This window comes from Peromyscus maniculatus, chromosome 1, assembly GCF_049852395.1.
Source record: "Peromyscus maniculatus bairdii isolate BWxNUB_F1_BW_parent chromosome 1, HU_Pman_BW_mat_3.1, whole genome shotgun sequence".
NCBI classification, from domain to species: Eukaryota; Metazoa; Chordata; class Mammalia; order Rodentia; family Cricetidae; genus Peromyscus; species Peromyscus maniculatus.
Window position 1 is genome coordinate 130,430,525 of NC_134852.1, and position 18,988 is coordinate 130,449,512.

At 39.7% G+C, this 18,988-nt stretch overlaps 1 protein-coding gene across 5 annotated transcripts in view; it reads left to right on the forward strand.

The window, feature by feature from the left end:
* Positions 1–517: 517 nt before the first annotated feature.
* Positions 518–18,988, forward strand: part of LOC102924344 (phospholipid-transporting ATPase ABCA3-like) — an 88,225-nt gene continuing 69,754 nt past the window's right edge. For 3 of the 5 annotated variants that reach the window (XM_076551402.1, XM_076551397.1, XM_076551405.1), the window contains exons 1-6: positions 565–775; positions 4,993–5,079; positions 5,432–5,696; positions 7,784–7,911; positions 9,995–10,145; positions 17,186–17,445. In XM_076551402.1, the coding sequence (XP_076407517.1) occupies positions 5,020–5,079; positions 5,432–5,696; positions 7,784–7,911; positions 9,995–10,145; positions 17,186–17,445 (864 nt within the window). In that variant the 5' untranslated portion in view covers positions 565–775; positions 4,993–5,019. Of the gene's footprint in view, positions 776–4,992; positions 5,080–5,431; positions 5,697–7,783; positions 7,912–9,994; positions 10,146–17,185; positions 17,446–18,988 lie in introns of all 5 variants that reach the window. The other 2 variants (XM_006985720.4, XM_042282782.2) reach the window with 2 other exon arrangements.

The following is an 18,988-nucleotide window of genomic DNA, read 5'->3' on the forward strand; positions in this document are numbered from 1 at the left end:
TGAACCCAGAGGAAGTGGATTGGGAGTCGCCAAAGGGTTGAGGTGGCTCCTGCACCCAGGCGCAGGGTTAAATCAGTGCGGACTTGGGAAGGACTGAAAGTGTGGCAATCTATCCGGGACTTGGTGGGGGAGGAGGGAGCGTAGGAGAGACAGAGAGACAGACGGGTGCGGGGTGCGGGGGAGAAGATAGGTGAGTGAGTGAAACCCTATGCTGCTGGGGTCATGGACAGACAACCCCACGTTTTGGAAAGGAGCAAAGGATGGTGAGTGCTGGGCTAAGTAGTAGGTGATGCTGAGGATTTGGAGCAAGCATCACCTACTATGTCTGGCGCCCCTAGTGGCCCCTCCCCCAGCTACTGTGCGTGTCTGAAGCTTCCCACCACTCCTCACATACTGTTTCCCCCTGTACTGATGAAGTTGGGGAGCAGAAGAAACCTATAGTCGTGGCATATGCTCCGTGGTCCTGCTTTGCTGGCTGCGGCTACTCCCAACCCATCCCCTGTTCCTCCCTCAGCACGTGCCTCGGTCTTCTCCCCTGCACCTGACTCTCCTTGACCGTTCACCGAACTTGGCACGTGATTTTGGGTCCGCCCATGTCTGTACTTTTAATTGGTTTGCTGGAGGCCCAGGCAACAACCTTGGGAAGGAGAGCACTGCCCTGCAAGAGGGTTGGCTAAAGCACTGTGTGCAGGATGATTCTCCCCAACTAGGCGGTCTGGTGCTTTTCAGTGGAAAAGGTGCTAGTGGTTGAAGTTGCTGAATTGGAGCGGTAGTGGTGAGTCCTTCGAGCCTTCCCTTGTGTTCCCCGCTGACACTGCTTTCAGATGCTCAGTTTCTCTCTCTCTCTCTCTCTCTCTCTCTCTCTCTCTCTCTCTCTCTCTCTCTCTCTCTCTCTCTCTCTCTCTCTCTCTCTCCCTCTCCCTCTCCCTCTCCCTCTCCCTCTCCCTCTCCCTCTCCCTCTCTCCCTCCCTTCCTCCCTCCCTCCCTCCCCGCAATTTATATAAGGAATGGGGATGCCAGGACCACAGCTCAGGGTGTAAGGCCACAGGAGGTTAAAAGTGAAGGGGCAGGATGCTCCATGGGTGTCTCTTGAGTTGTAGATCAAATCTACAGTGAGACCCTGTCTCGAAAGAAAGAAATTTTTTCTTCAGCTGGAACACAGACTAGCGAGACGTTTGGACTGTAGGGGTTTGGATGCGATGGCCCCTGAGCTTCACCTTTGTGCTCAGTTAATTTTATTCCTGTTAGTCTAGTTCCCTGGTGTGTTGGCAGGTTGTTTATCTGAAAGTCTGGGGTGTGAATTTTAACCCTCTAAGCTTTCCTGGTAGAGTGATTTTTGCTGCCTCTTATAAGTTTGGTATGTTGTTCCTATTTCCTTATCTCAAGTTATCAATAATCACCTTTTAAAAAATGTCATTGACACCTTTGTTCATGAGAAGCATGCTGTCTTAATTTCCAAATGTATCTGTGGATTTTCTAAAAGTACTTCCTGTTATTTATATCAAAGTTTCATAACACTGTCCTCAGAAAAGATACATGTTGCAGGCTCAGTCTCCATTAGCGCCTGTCTCAGCCTCCTGAGTGGTTGAAATTAAAATCATGTGTCCGTTTTAACCAACACAGCCAATTCTGTACTCTTTGGGTTTCCATTTGCTTGGGATGTATTTTATTTTATTTTTAACTTTTGTTTTTGGCCATGTGATGCATATACATAGTAGCAATAATAAATAATTATTTAAAAACAGTAGTAAAGATTTTTCTAGTAATATTATGGTTATTTGCTGGGCAGCAGTGGCACACGCCTTTAATCCCGCACTCAGGAGGCAGAAGCAGGCGGATCTTTGTGAGGTCAAGGCCAGCCTGGTCTACAGAGTTAGTTCCAGGAAAGACACAAAGCTACACAGAGGAACCCTGTCCCAAAAAACTAAAAAAAAAAAAAAAAGTAATGTTATGGTTATTTATATTTTGTTATTATATTCCAAAATACTATGTCCTTTACTCAGACACCATCTTCCCAGAGAATATTTGTGTTGTGTGTGTATATGCACATGCTGACAAGGCTCCTGATCTGATTGCTGTGCCTGAATTTGGATTTCAGTCCCTGTAATTGACAATCTCCCTCAGGTCCATCCTCACTTTCCTTAAGATTAAATGAAGCTTTAATCTAATGACTCTCCTTTATGGCTATGAGCTCCAGCTCTTCTCCTCAGAGCTGCCTCCTCCCAAATTTCTGTCAGTTGTGCAAGGTCGTGCTGTCGGTGGTCCAGCGTTGGACCTAAACAGATAAGGAGGTACTGCTCTTTGCCCAAGTGAATGGCAGTCCCTGAGCAGAAATTGTGTGGGCTGTGAGCAAGAGCAACACCAACCTCTGTCTGCAGAGACTGGTGGACCAACTGGAATTTCAGTGCTGTGGAGAGTCTGGAATTCTGTAGGTTCAGAAGGTAATTTCTTTATCTGGGGCTAGTTTTAGCCTTCAGGAACAGTCATTCCTTGCCCGTTCTGTGTCTGAACTTATACCTCCTGGTAATAAATAAGAACCTTTTAGAAGAACCATTTCCAAAAAACATCCTCTCTGCTGTTAAGATTTAACATATGAGTTTGGTAGGGACATAAACATAGATGTTCAGTTCATTACAAACCATTCCCCAATTAGCATTGTGATTGTTGGTAGTTACTCTCATACGTGAAACTTGAATAACTAATTAATCTTTGTTCTGATCATGGCATTTTGTAGATATTAGGATCTCCACAGATGCCAGACACATTAAAATGTAGGAATATATAACTTCTCAGCTATCCAAAATGATTAGTTATTTTAAAACTGTATTAAAAAATTAAATGAATACAATTTAAGTAATTTTCTTGTCTAAAAAGCCACACGCTGCTAGATAATCTATTTTTTGCTTTAAAACTTTTTATTAGTTCTTTGAGAATTTTGTGCAATGTGTTCTGATCATATTTGCCTCCTCTACCAACTCCTCCCTTTCCCTAGTCACTCGACTTTATCATCTTTTATTTTTTTTTAATTAATTGAGCAGTTTCTGCTGCCCATATATTTTGGGTGTGTGATCTTCCACTGGGGTATGGTTGATGTAGCAGGAGCCACACTCCTGAAGGAAACTCTTCCTCTGCCAGATCATATCATTTATCAACACCTAGTTGGATAGGTGTGGGACTTTGTGTTCACCTCCCTGTAGCGGGAATCTTAAAAGGTTTTATTAATAAAAAACGAACCTGGAGCCTGGTATTGGGGTGAACGCTGAAATATCAGAGAAACAAACAAACCACAGCTAACCTCACCTCACCAACTTCTCAGCCAATCCTGTTTCCTCAGACTGAAAGCCTCTGAATCTTCATCCAAATGGATCTTAGCTGAACTGCTGCTAAAAGCTAAAAGCTTAAAAAGGCCTCTAGTTCCTGGTCCTCATGCCTTATATACCTTTCTGCCATCACTTCCTGGAATTAAAGGTGTGAGTCACCATGCTTGGCTGTTTCCAGTGTGGCTTTGAACTCACAGAGATCCAGATGGATCTCTGCCTCCCAAGTGATAGGATTAAAGGTGTGAGTGCCACTATTTTCTGGCCTCTATGTCTGTCTAGTGCCTGTTCTGTTCTCTGACCCCAGATAAGTTTATTAGGGTGCACAATATATTGGGGGACACAATATCACCACACCTCTCCCCCTCCATGTTGGGATTTGATCTAGCTTTCACTTTCTCAGGTCCTGGGCATGTTGTCATAACTACTATGAGTTCCTATGTGCAGATGCCCTGTCGTGTCCAGAAGACATGTGCAGTACTTCTGATTCTTACACTCTTTCTGTCCCCTCTTCCACAAGGCTCCCTGATCTTTTGGGGGTAGTGTATATGATATAAATGCCCCATGTAAGACTAAGCATTCTGCAGTCTCTTATTCTCTGGACTTTCATCATTTGTAGGTCTCTGTGTTAATCACTATTTCCTGCAAGAAGATGTTTGTCTGATGAAGATTGGGAGATGGATTAATAAGCTATTGGTATAATGACAAGCCATTAGTAGTCAGTTTAATGTATGTCCATTTAGCAGAATAACAGCAATAGGTTCTCCTTAAGGGTCCATGATCTGTCTAAGCTCAGGGTTCTTGGCCCTGATAATTGTGATGGGTATAGGTTGTATCTTCCTTAAATTGGTTCTCCCATAACATTTATGGTTACTGTTGTACCAGTGAACATATCTTACCAGGTCAGTCATTACTATAGTTCACAAAGTTCAGAGCTAGGTGAGACTGATAACTTTTTATTTGGTAGCACCAACAGCATCTTCTGGTACCACAAAAGCTAGGTAGTTAGGGATGAAGCTTCCAGTGAAAACTAACTTGATTTTTTTTCCAAGTTCTCTGACTCAAGTGTGCAGTGTCTTCAGAATTATGGTCTTACAGCCGAGTTCTGGAGTGTAGCCAATAGCATTGGCAATAGCCTTTGATGTTTAGGGGGAAGTCTATGGTACCTCACTGGCCAATAACTCCAAAAGAGGTAACCCATTCTTGGTATTGGAATTTTTGTTAGCTTGTGGTATCTAGTGGGGCATTGAATAGTCTATTGGAAGATGATTCCATTTTAATTCCCCCCTTCAGTGTGTGTGTGTGTGTGTGTGTGTGTGTGTGTGTGTGTGTGTGTGTGTGTGAATGCTTCTAAAGTAGTAGATAGGTTTTCATATAAATTTCCTAAAGGTCTTTGGAGTTATTTATCTCTCCCTATATTATTACCTCCTTTACCTTGCCCTCCCATCCTCTACCCAAATTTAACACTTCCTAATCCATTATTTCCACTCCCCCTTTAAATCTTTATACCATCCAGTTGTCTCTCTTGCCTGTTGAAACTACTCCCCTCCCCCGCACCCCACCTCCCCCGCAGATTTCCTGACCTACAATGGGTATTCCAAATGAAATACCCCTATCTGAAGATTCAGATAATCTTAATTTTCTTTTCTCTAAAAAACATCTTTTCTTCCTCCAGAGTTGAACTCCCACTCAGTTCAGAAGAATGGCTTCACTGGAATCCCAAAAGCTTTTGATTCTACTGTGGAAGAACTTTACTTTAAAGGTAAGCTGAACTCTGCATAGTATTGTTGCGACAGCTCAGAGACAGTAGAGAGTGAGTCTCACACCGCAGTCACTGCCTTTGAACTTACAGTTTCACTCTTCTCTGTTCCAGGGCTGGGGCTCCCTATTCCAAACATAGACTCTACACAGAGTGCGGTCATAGCAGAATGTTACATGGGAGGGAGAACAATGACAGTCTATGAAAGTTTGTCTCTCCCAGAGTGAAGCCTGGCCTATTGGTCACCTATGTTATCTGAATGAAGTATCTTATTCACTTAATATATACAAACTGCCACTTGTTCAATCATTGACCTCTTGGAAAAACTAATGGTATTGTTCTTTCACTTTTTTAGAGGCGGAAGTTTGGGGCTTTGGTTTTCGAAATAATCCTGATGTTTGTATTCAGTATTATACTTTTGGTAGCCCGCAAACTTCTTGCTGTAAAGAAGATGGAATCTTTCCATTTTCCTGTTCAACGGGTCAGTAATGTTCCTTCCTTCATCCAAGTCTTCACTACTTCTTCTCATCCTTGGGAATTGGCTTATGTGCCTTCCAACAGCATCATGGTACAGAATATTATTGAAAATGTTAAAAGGGATTTAAACTTCCATATGAAAGGTTAGTTTAAGATTTTCATAAAAGCATATTATTTAATTATTTTAGAAAAAAATTATCTTTTTAAGTGGGCAATTATCTTCCACACAAAATACTACAGGATATCCCCATAACCAAGGGTCAGCTTTCTAAGTATACTATTATAAAGTTGGTTAAACTTGAAGTTAAGTTCATATAAATTTTTTCTATAACCCCCCCCCAAAAAAAACAAAGTAATATTTTAGCATTAAATGATCAATTGATGTTTTCCAAGTTATTATCCAGCTCTGTGATGCCAAGTCCTCATTGTTTCTGAATGAGTTTTTAAACTCTGGGCAAGAATAGCATCAGGAGTACTGCTGTGTGCAGCAGGTACATACAGGATAAATACATCTTTATTCTAAATTTGTGATCAATTATTTAAAACATTATTGCACAATCCATAGAAGATTATATCTGAGTCCATTTTATTTAAATATAAGAAAGTACCTGAGGCAGGTGGCATGTAAAGAAAAGAAGTTTATTTAACACACAGTTTTGGAGGCAAAAAGAACAAGATTGGTGTCCCCATCTGTTCAGCCCCCACCTGGGTACCATCTTGGCTATATCACACTGTAATTGATGGCACTGGGATGGAAGCACATTTGATAGAGAGAGATCACATGGAGAGACAGGAGGCTACAAGATATACAAAGCAGGTCGAGGCCAGCTCTTTTCTAACACCCTCTCACACGGGAGCTAACCTGGGTCCTGCAAAAGCTTCCTTAACCCTTCCCCAGAGCAGTCCCTCCAATGACTTAACTACTTCCCACACGCACCTCTTCAAACTTCTACCTCCTCCAAGTTGTGACAATGACAATGGAGCTACACGCTCATAGGCCTTTGGGGGACATGCTCAAAGCATGTGCAGACCACCGCATATTGGTAGATGAGCTATGTAGAATTATTTTAAGTTTCCACTTCCTCACTTACCTTCACACTCTCAGACCAATTTCTCCCGTTTCTCATGGAGGCAAAGACTATTAGAAATTTTGTGGACTTCCCTCTAAAACTGTCCTCTCTTTAAATAGCATACAGTCCAACTCCTCTGCCTCAGGAGCATCAGAATCAGGGTCGGCTCCTAAATCTGTAACCTCAACCTACCTTCTTTCTGAGAGCATGGCTAGCTATACCTTTGTTTCCGACCAGCACCGGAGTGACTCTTTTTTATGCAAACAAAAATGAATACTCAGCCACCATACTCCCTTAAATGCAGGCCTTTCAAAGGGTGAACTCAAGCAAGGTTTCCTATGTTGACTGGATAGAAAATACAGGCTAAGATGATGGAGAATTCTTTAGAATGGACTGGTTTTTTTGTTTATGGATTTGCTTACAGAAATGAATGGAGAAAATTAGCTGAGGGAACTGGCTTCATGATAGTTCTGGTGAGACAGAGAAACAGTGACTCCCGGAAGCACGGGAGGCAAGTGTGGAGGAGAGTGTGTTTTGAGAGTGGGAACTCTGAAGCAGGAGCGAACACCGCTGGTGAGCACGCCAGCCAGCACCATCAATAGAGTCGACAGTGCAGCTTTTATTGCATGTCTTGGGGAATCAGGGATTCGCTGGAGGAAAAATTACACCAATAAAGCCATTGCAGTCTGAGGAGTAAAACTACATGGAACATGGTTTTCACTGCAGCAGCTGTTAAATCTTTGACGTTCCATTTACATCAACCATGCAATTCTAGGGAAATCTTTAGGGTATACAATAGACTGTGCACAAATGTACTGGATACTGAATGATTAAATTTTTTTACTTAGGAAAATATAAATTACACCTTTTCTAAGTTCAATCAGGTTGAATTTCAAAGTTCAATTCATTGATTGAAAATCTCAATTACTGAAATATACTCACCTCAAACATTAGAATCATGTGTATTTTTAATTTAGATATTAAAATATTATGAAACCATGGCATAACACCTTTCCCCTAATTTCTCTTCAACCTGGAACTTCCATAGCACTGGGACACTTTGATCACCCAGCTTACTCCAGCAAGTGTTCATGGCTCCTATCTTACAGGTAGGAAGCTGTCATTCCCTCTGCTTTTCTTGACTTTTCCTCTCTCTACAGTTACAGGGTTTTCTTCAGAAAGTGATTTTGAAGACTACATGAGTTCAACCGTCAGCTCTAAAACTGTTCTGGCTGCCATTGTGTTTGACCACAGCCTCACGAACAGCGATGACCCCCTGCCAAAGAAGGTGAGACAGTTCTCCACAGACGTCTGTGGCTGGGGGCTGGAGAGGTGGCTCAGTGGAAAAGAATACATAGTGTATTGCTTTTCCGGAGGACCTGAGTTCAATTCTTAACACTCACACTGGGCAGTTTATAACCACCTGTAACTCCAGCTCCAAAGGATCTGACACACCCATGTGCATATATACCCCTCTACAGAAACACACAAGTATACATAATTAAAAATAAAAGTTTTTAAAAGAGAAGTCTCATAGCTGTACTTCTGATTTCTGGAGTTAATGAACCACACATATGCATTTAATAATTAAGAGAATAACTTGCCCCTTGACCACAGCATGGATTTAGGTCCAATTCTCACTAACTCCAGTGTCCATTACTGTGCTAAGGAGGAAAGGATTGCATTTACTGGTTTCCAAGTCTTGTCCACAAACTGGGGTCTTGGGAAATACAGACAGGTAAGGATATTACTTCTGCTGCTGTGTCCAAGGTGGCAGCAGCATGTACCCTGCTGCTGCTGCTGGAGTAAGCACATGTTTCCTAGGTGAAAAAGCTTGCTATGATAAAGTGAGTGTATCTTCACAAATGCTAAGAATGCCCCCTTTCCATTGGGTAAGGATCACAGGTAGATGCAGAGTAATAAGTGAATATTCAAATGGAATTTCAAGACAGAAGTTTTAAGAACTTTTTGCATGGTCAAGGACAGATCCTATTCCTCAAGGAACTAAATGGTAGTTGAGAACACATGTGTCTTAGTTAGAGTTCCTATTGCTATGAAGAGACTCCATAACCATAGCAAAGGGAAACATTTAATTGAGGTGACGGCTTACAGTTTTAGAGGTTCAGTCCACTATCATCGTGGCAGGGAGCATGGCGGCTGGGAGTATGGCAGCGTGCAGGCAGACACAGTGCTGGAAAAGTAGCTGAGAATTCCATATCTTGCAGGCAACAGGAAGTGAACTGTCACACTGGACGGGATCTTGAATATATATGAGACCTCAAAGCCCACCTCCACAGTGACACACTTCTTCCAACAACACCACACCTACTCCAACAAAGCCGCACCTCCTAATAATGCCAGTCCCTTTGGGGGCCATTTTCTTTCAAACCACCACAACATGGATTCACCAAGCCACACTGAATCAGAAGTAGGACATTTACAAACACTGGGGAGGATTCTGATAACTGCACCCAAGAAGGAGAGACATAGACAATGTTTTGAATTTAATGTCCCTGGTACTGGGGGAAATGAACAATGTATAGAATGTATCTATGTGTGTAGAGCCAAAATTCTGTGTTCAAGGTACAAGCAGCTGTCAATGGGAGGGAAGGTGGGGCCTGCAGAGAGTCATTGTTTTCTCTTCATTCTGTTTTGTCCCTTTGGTGCTTCTACCCGTCACCCCCACCCCCAAGTTATTGGTTCCTTGAGAGCTGATGTAGGCTCATCAGTGTATAGAAATATTTCCAGTGCAGCTTCAAAACTCCCCTCTTCCGCCTTCCTCTCAGTCTCCCCGGTCCTGTCTACCTGCTTGCCTTCCTCTGCTGGGCTCCACGTCTAACCCCGCAGCCTCTTCCACCCTCCCATAAGTATTCTAAACGCACCATGATCACCAAATGTCCTTGAATGTGGAGTAATCCCTCAAATGTTTGTAATGAAACTTCAGCACATGGTTAGTTACTCACACCTGCCTGTCCCTGCTAATCTAACCAATTTCTCTGGTCTGACTCTTACAATTACCTGTTGATTTGTCTTAGAGAGGTTTTTTTTTTTTTTTTTTTTTTTGTTTTTTTGGTTTTTTTTTTGGCCTAACATAGTGTACCCTGAAGTTTACTCAGCTCTCTAAGATTAGTGATCTTTTCTTTCAGGGATTATGCAATGTTCCACATTTCTATCTTAACTCCTTCCTTCTCTCTCCTCCTCAACTACTTTTAGGAAAGGAAGAGATTTGTCTTTAGGAATAGTTAGCTAACATACAGGAAATGTAAATTAATACTCCCTTTTGGAATATCTCATTTCAGTATTATATATATATATATATATATATATACATATATATTATATATATAATTTGTTTCTATTGCTCCTCCTAGGTAAAATATTACCTGCGTTTTAGTAATATTAAAAAGAACATGAATGCTAGTGCATATTTTCAAGAGCACACCTGGTTTACAAGCTTTCTCTTTCCACCTGGGCATCTTGAGGGACCCAGAAACCTATTTGATGAAGACGGAGGCAGTCCTGGTGAGCAGATGTTTAACCTACTTATCTTATTATCTCATTGCATTGTAAGATGGGCAGATTCATGTTTCTTCAGTCCTGTGGTGAAAAGTGTTCAATCAATCAATCAATTAATTAATTTCAATACATTTTAAATTAAAATAGAATCACATCACTTTTCCCTGTTCCTTTTCTCCCTCCCACCCCTTTCAGGTAAGGTTCCTCCAACACCTCCCATTGCCCCCACTCTCAAACTGATTTCTTCGTTTTCTTTGATTATTATTGTTTTAGATAGATAGGTAGATAGATAGATAGATAGATAGATAGATAGAAAGAAAGAAAGAAAGAAAGAAAGAAAGAAAGAAAGATAGATAGATAGATAGATAGATAGATAGATAGATAGATAGATAGATAGATAGATAGAAGCAAGCTGGTGTGGCCATTTTAATATCTAACAAAATAAACTTCAGAAGAGATAGGGAAGGACATTACATATTCATCAAAGGAAAAAACCTACCAAGATGATATTTCAATTCTTAACATCTATGCCCCAAACATAAGGGCATCTAAGTTTGTAATTGAAACACTACTATAGCTTAAATCACATTTTAACCCTCAGACATGGATAGTGGGAGACTTCAATACCCCACTCTCACCAGTAGACAGGTCATTCAGACAAAAACTAAACAGAGAAATGCTGAAGCTAATAGACATTATAAACCAAATAGACCTAACAGATATTTTTAGAACGTTTTACCCAAACACAAGAGAATATACTTTCTCTGCACCTCATGGAACATTCTCCAAAACTGATCACATACTCAGATACAAAGCAAATCTCAACAGATACAAGAAAATTGAAATAATCCCCTGCATCCTATCAGACCAACAAGAATTAAAAACGGATATCAACAAAAGAAACAACAGAAAGCTAACAAATTCACAGAAACTGAATAACTCTCTACTAAATGAAAAATGTGTAAGACATAAATAAAGAAATTAAGGACTTCCTAGAGTTGAATGAAAATAAATATACATCATATCCAAACTTATGGGACATAATGAAAGCAGTGCTAAGAGGAAACCACAGTAATAAGTGCCTAAATAAAAAAAAGCTGGAGAGATTTCATGCTAGCAACTTAACAGCACATCTAAAAGCTCTAGAACATAAAGAAGAAATCACACCCTAAAGGAGTATATGGCAAGAAATAATCAAACTCGGGGCTGAAATCAATAAAATAGAAACAAAAATAACAATACAAAGAATCAACGAAATAAAGAGTTGGTTCTTTGAGAAAATCAACAAGATGGACCAGTCCTTATCCAAACTAACTAAAATAGGGAGAGAGAATATCTAAATTAATAAAATCAGAAACAAAAAGAAAGATATAACAACAGATACTGAGCAAAACCAAAGACTCATTAGAACATACTTTAAAAACTTGTCCTCCACCCATGGAAATTCTTAAAAAATTGATAATTTTCTTAATAGGTACCACTTACCAAAGTCAAATTAAGGTCAAATAAACAACTTAAACATACCTACAATTACCTAGTGAAACAGAAAGTCATTAAAAGTCTCTCAACTAAAAAATGCCCAGGGCTTGATGGGTTTTCTCATTTTATTTTATTTTATTTTATTTTCTCTTTTCTTTTCTTCTCTCTCTCTCTCTCTGTCTCTCTCTCTCTCAAAAGACACAGTTTCTCTGTGTATCTCTGGCTGTCCTATAATTCGCTCTGTAGACCAGGATGGCCTCTAACTCAGAGATCCATCTGCCTCTGCCTCCCAAATACTGGGATTAAAGGCATGTGCCACCACCGCCCAAGTGGGCATGATGTTTTAATGCAGAATTCTATCAGACTTTCAAAGAAGAGTTAGTGTCACTACTCCTCAAATTATTCCACACAATAGAACCAGAAAGAACATTGCCTATTCATTTTATGAGGCCATAAAATATGATGGCCATGATACACAAACCACATAAAGACCCAACAAAAAAAGAGAATTACAGACCAGTTTCCCTTATGAACTTAGATGCAGAAAGTCTCAGTAAAATACTTGCAAACTGAATCCAAGAACACATTAAAAAATCATCCACCATGATCAAGCAGGCTTCATTCCAGAGATGCAGGGATGGAACAACATATATAAATTGATATAGTATAAGCCATATAAATAAACTAAAAGACAAAAACCACATGACCATCTATCTCATTAGATGCAGAAAAGGTCTTTGACAAAAGCCAACACCCTTTCATGATAAAAGTCTTGCAAAGATCAGGGATACAAGGGACTTACCTCAACATAATAATTACAGTTTACAAGCCTATAGCTAACATCCAATTAAATGGAGAGAAACTCAAAGCAATTCCACTGAAATCAGCAATGAGACAAGGGTGTCCACTCTTTCCATACCTATTCAATATAGTACTTGAAGTCTTAGCTAGAGCAATAAGACAACTAAAGGAGATCAAAGGGATACAAATTGGAAAGGAAGAAGTATCTTTATTTGCAAATGATATGATAGTATACATAAGTGACCCTAAAAATTCCACTTGGAAACTCCTACAGTTGATAAATGCTTTCAGCAATGTAGCTAGATATAAAATTAACTTACAAAAATCAGTAGCCATCCTATACACATACAACAAATGGTCTGAGAAAGAAATCAGGGAAATAACACCTTTTACAATATCCTCAAATAATATAAAATATCTGCGGTATCTCTAACAAAGCAAGTGAAAGACTTGTATGAAAAAAACTGTAAGACACTAAAGAAAAAAATTGAAGAAGCCATCAGAATATGGAAGTATTTCCCATGCTTATTGATCAGTAGTATTAATATAGTAAAAATGGCCATCCTACCAAAAACAATCTACAGATTGAATGCAATTCCCATCAAAATTCCAACACAATTCTTCACAAATCTCAAAAGGACAATTTTCAGCTTCATAGGAAACACAAAACCCAGGACAGCTAAAACAATATTGAATAATCAAAGAACTGACAGAGTTATCACCATCCCTGATCTCAAGTTGTACTACAGAGCTATGGTAATAAAAACAACATGGTATTGACACAAAAAACAGACATGTTCATCAATGGAGTTGAATTGCAGACTCAGATACAAATCAACACACCTATGAAGACATAATTTTTTGATAAAGAAGCCAGAAATACACACTGGAAAAAAAAGACAGCATCTTTAACAAATAAGGCTGGTCAAACTGGACGGTTGCTTGTAGAAGACTCCAAATAGAGCCATACTTATCACTTTGAACAAAACTCAACTCCAAGTGTATCAAAGACCTCAACATAAAACCAGATACACTGAACCTGATAGAAGAGAAAGTGGCCAAGAGCCTTGAACTCATTGGCATAGGGGATGACTTTCTGAACAAAACACTGTTACCACAGGCACTAAGATCAACAATTAATACATGGGACCTCATGAAACTGAAAAGCTTCTATACAGAATAGGACACCATCATTTGTACAAAGTGGCAGCCTACAAATGGGAAAAGATTTTACCAACTACACATCCGATAGAGGGCTAATATCCAAAATACATAAAGTTCTCAAGAAACTAGATATAAATAAAACAAATAACCCAATTTTAAGATGGGGTACAGATCTAAACAGAATTCTCAAAAGAGGAAATTCACATGGCTGAGAAACACCTAAAGAAATCTTCAACACCCTTAGCCATCGTGGAAATGCAAATCAAAACTACTTTGAGATTTCATCTTACACTCATCAGAATGGCTAAGGCCAATAAACAAGTGACAGCCCATGCTGGCAAGGATGTGGAGTAAAGGAACATTCATCTTTGTTGGTTGGAATGTGCTTGTACATCCACTATGGAAATCAGTATGGCGGTTGCTCTCCCAATCTTGGGCATATAGGATGCTTCATCCTACCACAGAAACATTTGCTACACCATATTCATTGCTGCTCATTTATACTTATACAGGTAAGTATATGAAACTAGAAAAAAATCATCCTGAGTGTGGTAATTCAGACCCAGAAAGACAAATATGCTATGTATTTGCTTATATGGGGATATTAACTGTTAACTCAGTGATGACCAAGCTATAATTCATAGTCCCATGGAAGGACTAGGGAAGTAGAGATAGATCGATAGAGCTCCCTAGGAAAAAGAAATAGAATAGATATTTATGGATGGATGGGGGTGGGACTGGAACAGGAAGATCAACTGGAGAAGGGGATGCAAATGGGGGGAAAAGGAAGGGAATATAGGAAGAGACAACTAAAAAGTAAGAGCCGTTTGAGGGGTAGTATGGAAACCTAATACAGTAGAAGCCTTCGTGTGTGTGTGTGTGTGTGTGTGTGTGTGTGTGTGTGTGTGTGTGTGTGTGTGTGTGTGTGTGAAGGTGATCCAAATAAAGTCACCAAATAATGTGGAGACAGAACCCCAACTGGACATCTCTTATCATCAAATGAAGTTTCCAGTACCAGACTTTGGTTACCTCTATTTCAGATGTTGGCCAACGGGGTCCCATGGGAACCCTTAAACTACCAAAGCTATTATTAAGACTACAGGTTGCTCTCCACAAACTTAAGGCAAGCCCCATTGTTGAAGACTACACTTATGCAACTCATTGAACATGGATAAGTCAAGCTGATGCCTACATAGAGCCTTCACTCCTACGTGGTAGCACCTTTGGCACAGGAAGGCACAGTTAACACCACCAAAGGAGAAACGTAAACTGCCACCCAGTCACAGACTGATCTACAATGGTGTCCTGACTGCAGGATATGCTGGAGCAATGGTGGCACAAAGCTTGTAGGAGTAACCAACCAATATCTGATTTGATTTAAGGCCCAGTCCGGGAGGTAAAATCTATACCCAGCACTGCTTGAGTGACCAAGAACCCAAGACTAGATAGCCTAGGAACTTATGATAAAACACAATACTACTCACATAACTACTAATGACCTCCTGCTATACTCATAGATCAACGCCCTGCTCTGCCAATCAGAGAAGCTTCCTCCTATAGCAGATAGGAACAAATACAGAGAGACCCGTAGACAGTTATCATGCAGAAGTAGAAACCTTGGGACACTCAGCTCTAAATGGGATATCTCCATCAAATCCCTCCCCTCAGGGCTCAAGGAACTCCGTGGAAGAGAGGCGGGGATGGAGGGCACCAAGAAATCAAGGCCCTCTAAATCAACAAGATCAACATGCATATGAACTCACAGAGACTTGGCAGCATGCACGGGGCCTGCATGGGTCTGCACCTGATGGAGTCTTAGAGTGGAAAGGAGAAATGGACACATGCCTCCATCCCTAACCCATAAGCAGTCTCCAATTGACAACCACTTGCAAATGAAAATTTAGTTTCCTATAAAGGAATCTGTGGGTAAAACAAACTACTCTTAAGGATAGGCTGCAGGCCCAGCCATAGATGGCCAACAGAAAATGAACTCAATGCATCTTTGGAGAGATTTTTGTCTCATAATGTTATGTCAGGGCTTTTTATTTTTTCTAAAATTTTGCCTTATTTTCAATTTTTATTTTCATATGAATATATATGAATTTCATTTATATATATATTATATATAATATATATATTGGGTCTTTTGTGTGTATACACACACACATATCCTTCTAGTTTAGAGTTTTTATTGGATTTCTGAATGTGTGAATGAGTGGGTATCTGATTCTTGGGCCTTCTCTTGGGCTCTTTCCCTTCTTTTTGTTTTGTTCTATTCTGATGTGTTAGTTTTTATTTTATTTTATTTTATTTTATTTTATTTTATTATTACACCTTAGGAGCCTGTTTGTTTTCTGATGAGTGACTACTGAAAGGGTATAGATTTGGATAGGAGGGGAGATGAGGAGTGACTGGTAGGAGCAGAGGGAAGGGAAACAGTAATCATATTTTCTATGAGGGAAACATATCTATTTTTGATTTTTAAAAAAGAAGAAAAAAAACATGAGCAGTTTCCAAAGATGAGATGAGAGCATGTCAGCCTACTAAGTAAGTGCAATGCATTATTCTGTGCAGGAAACTGGGACAGAGAAGAAACATTAAGAAAAACCACTTGGTGAAATGCAAATGGAGCTTACGTATTATACATAGTATTGCACCCATGTTAGGTTCTTAGTTTTGAAAACTGTGCTGTGATAGGATAGCATCCGAGGCTAAGGAAGCATATGCGCGGTCAGCAGCAGTTTTCCTCAGTCTTTGTATGTATTGCCCCTCTAAGAGCCTTTGGGGACTTTAAAAAACCCAGCCCTTCCCTCTCATGAAGTTTCAACATCACAGAGCTATTTCTGTTTGTGCAGGACGGCATGGGGTGATCCAGCCTCCCTTTGAGGACACATGGCACACCGAACCCTGCTCTACTGCTTTTGTAATTCCCATCATATTAATATTGCCAGCATGAAAACATAGTTTTAAAAAACTAGCCCCAAACTCCCTAACCCAAAGGTACCAATGAAAGTACAGTTTCCCTATGCAATACAGCACACCTGTGGAAGATGTGTAGTGTACCACTTCACCATTGTGCATTTCCCTGCTAACGTCAGGAGCAAAGCAAATATATTTGTTCTCACCAATTCTGTGCAACAAATTACTCTAAATTCCTGTCTGTCCCAGAAAGAGAAACTAGAAAGTCCTAATGCTTGAGGAAGAAAGAGCTATACTATCTTTATTCACAGCAGATGGACTCATTCTGAGTTTGTGTGGAGAAACTGGGGTGGGGGTGGGGGCTGCTCGGGATCTTAGACCAAGAGAAGAGCCTGGATAAAATTAACTTTGCTCTTTCTCATTGACATCTAGTCATGCGTCACCTACCAAGGGCCTCAGAGGGATATTGCTAGACACCTCCCATCTCATCATGTGGACATCAATGTGAGTTCACACAGGCTAGGGTGGCTGTCTCACTTTGTCATAGATGACAAAGGTATGACATCATCTTCGTTGCCAGAACATTTATATACAATTCATGGCTGTACATGAGTCACTGTTTTTCTTTATTCAGCTCAGATGTTGCTAGGCATTTTACCTAGAATCTTTATTTTCTCATTTAGGGTACATCAGTGAAGGGTTCCTGGCTGTGCAACACGCCTTAGACAAGGCCATCATGCGGCATCATGGCGGTGCTGCTGCGACAGCACTCCTTAAGGACACCAGCCTTTTCATTCAGAGATTCCCAACCCCTGCTTTTCATCATGATTTCTTCCATAAACTTGCTAATATTCTCATCCCTCTAACAATGGCGTGTACCTTCCTTGTGAATTATCTTACCCTGGTTCAGTCCATTGTGTGGGAAAAGGAAAACCGATTGAAGGTAACTCTATTTTCTTGTATACAGCATTTACATTAAAAGTTTGAAAGTGTGGGGTGAACTTATGTGGAAGGTTGAATTAGCTCTTCATGGTCAAAACCAATAGTTTGGTTTCACTTGCAGCCACTCAACACACACACATTTGTGGCCATTCTCTATCATTTTGTCTTTATTCAAATTTTTTTAGATGACTCTTAGTTTCAGTATATGGAAGACTACTTTAAGGAACATTCCAGATATAATTTGAATATCAACTACCCTCAAACTACTCAATGTATCCAGTCCAGAGTTAGTGATTTATCAGGCAGTTTTTGAATACTGATCTGATCTCATTAGTTATAAGTCCAGACAATTTTTCTGTTCTTTTATCTGATCTTAATAAGTATCGTATTCTTACACATTTCTCCACTTTCTCTCCATTATTCAAATTTTTGTTTGCCATTCAGTGGTTCACACTCCTCTCTTGTGACTCATTTCTGTAAAATCAGAAGCAATGTTCCCAGTCTCTTTGCTGGTTTTGAATAATGTGTTTTCTCAATTGTCATGTCAGTCTAACTGATTTCTGCCATTCTGATTAATTTTGTTGTTGACTTTTTTCTACTGTCTGCATCTTCTCTGCTTTATTATCTCACTCTAATCTGGGTTACCCTCTCCCTCTGTGCCTGTGTCTAGCTCATCCTTCTTTTCTAGGCTCATGGGGTATAAAGTTAGGCTATTTGCCGTAGTTGTCTCTTCTTTAACTTAGGTTTCTCTAGCTGTAAAGTTCTCTTCCAGCCCCATTTTCACTGCGTCCCATAAGCTTTGGTGTCTTGTGTTTTTGTTTTCTACTTTTCCTTGTTATTTCTTGAGTGGTTGTTGAAGAATGCATTGTTGATTTCTACCAGTTAATGATTTTTTTTTTCAGTTTTCCTGTTATTGGTTTCTGGTTTCATCCCTTTGATGTAAGAAAAGATAATTCACATAATATCAGGCTCAAAAAAAGAAAAGAATAAAATTTAAAATTACAATAGGCAAAGTAAATAAAAAACTAAGATGTAAAAAATGAAATATATTAGGACTCTCTTTATAGGCTAACGTTTATTCTGGAGATGGTTAAGGAGGAGATGAGAATTTATTTTGTTTGATTTCATGTTCTGTCACTTGAGTCCAGTTGAGTAGAGTGTTGTTTGAAATCCTCCATTTTTCACAGAGCTTCTTTGTGTCTAGTTTTTCTGTTACTGAAAATGTTATGTTGAAGTCTCCAGCGATTATTGCCTCATTTAATTCTGTTGGTATTTTTCTTCGTGTATTTTGTTGATGTTGCTTTTGGTTCATACATGTCTTTCACTGTAGCATCTTCATGATAAAATGGCCTTTTTTTTCAAAACACAATATTCTTGATTTCTATAATAATTTTGATGTAAAAATATATTTGTTTCATATTACTATTGCTACCTCAACTCCATTTTAGTGACTATTTCATGGGATATATTTTTGTCTTTCCACTTCAACTCAATTCTGTTGTTAGATATGAGATGAATTTCAACAAAACTCACAAATATAATAA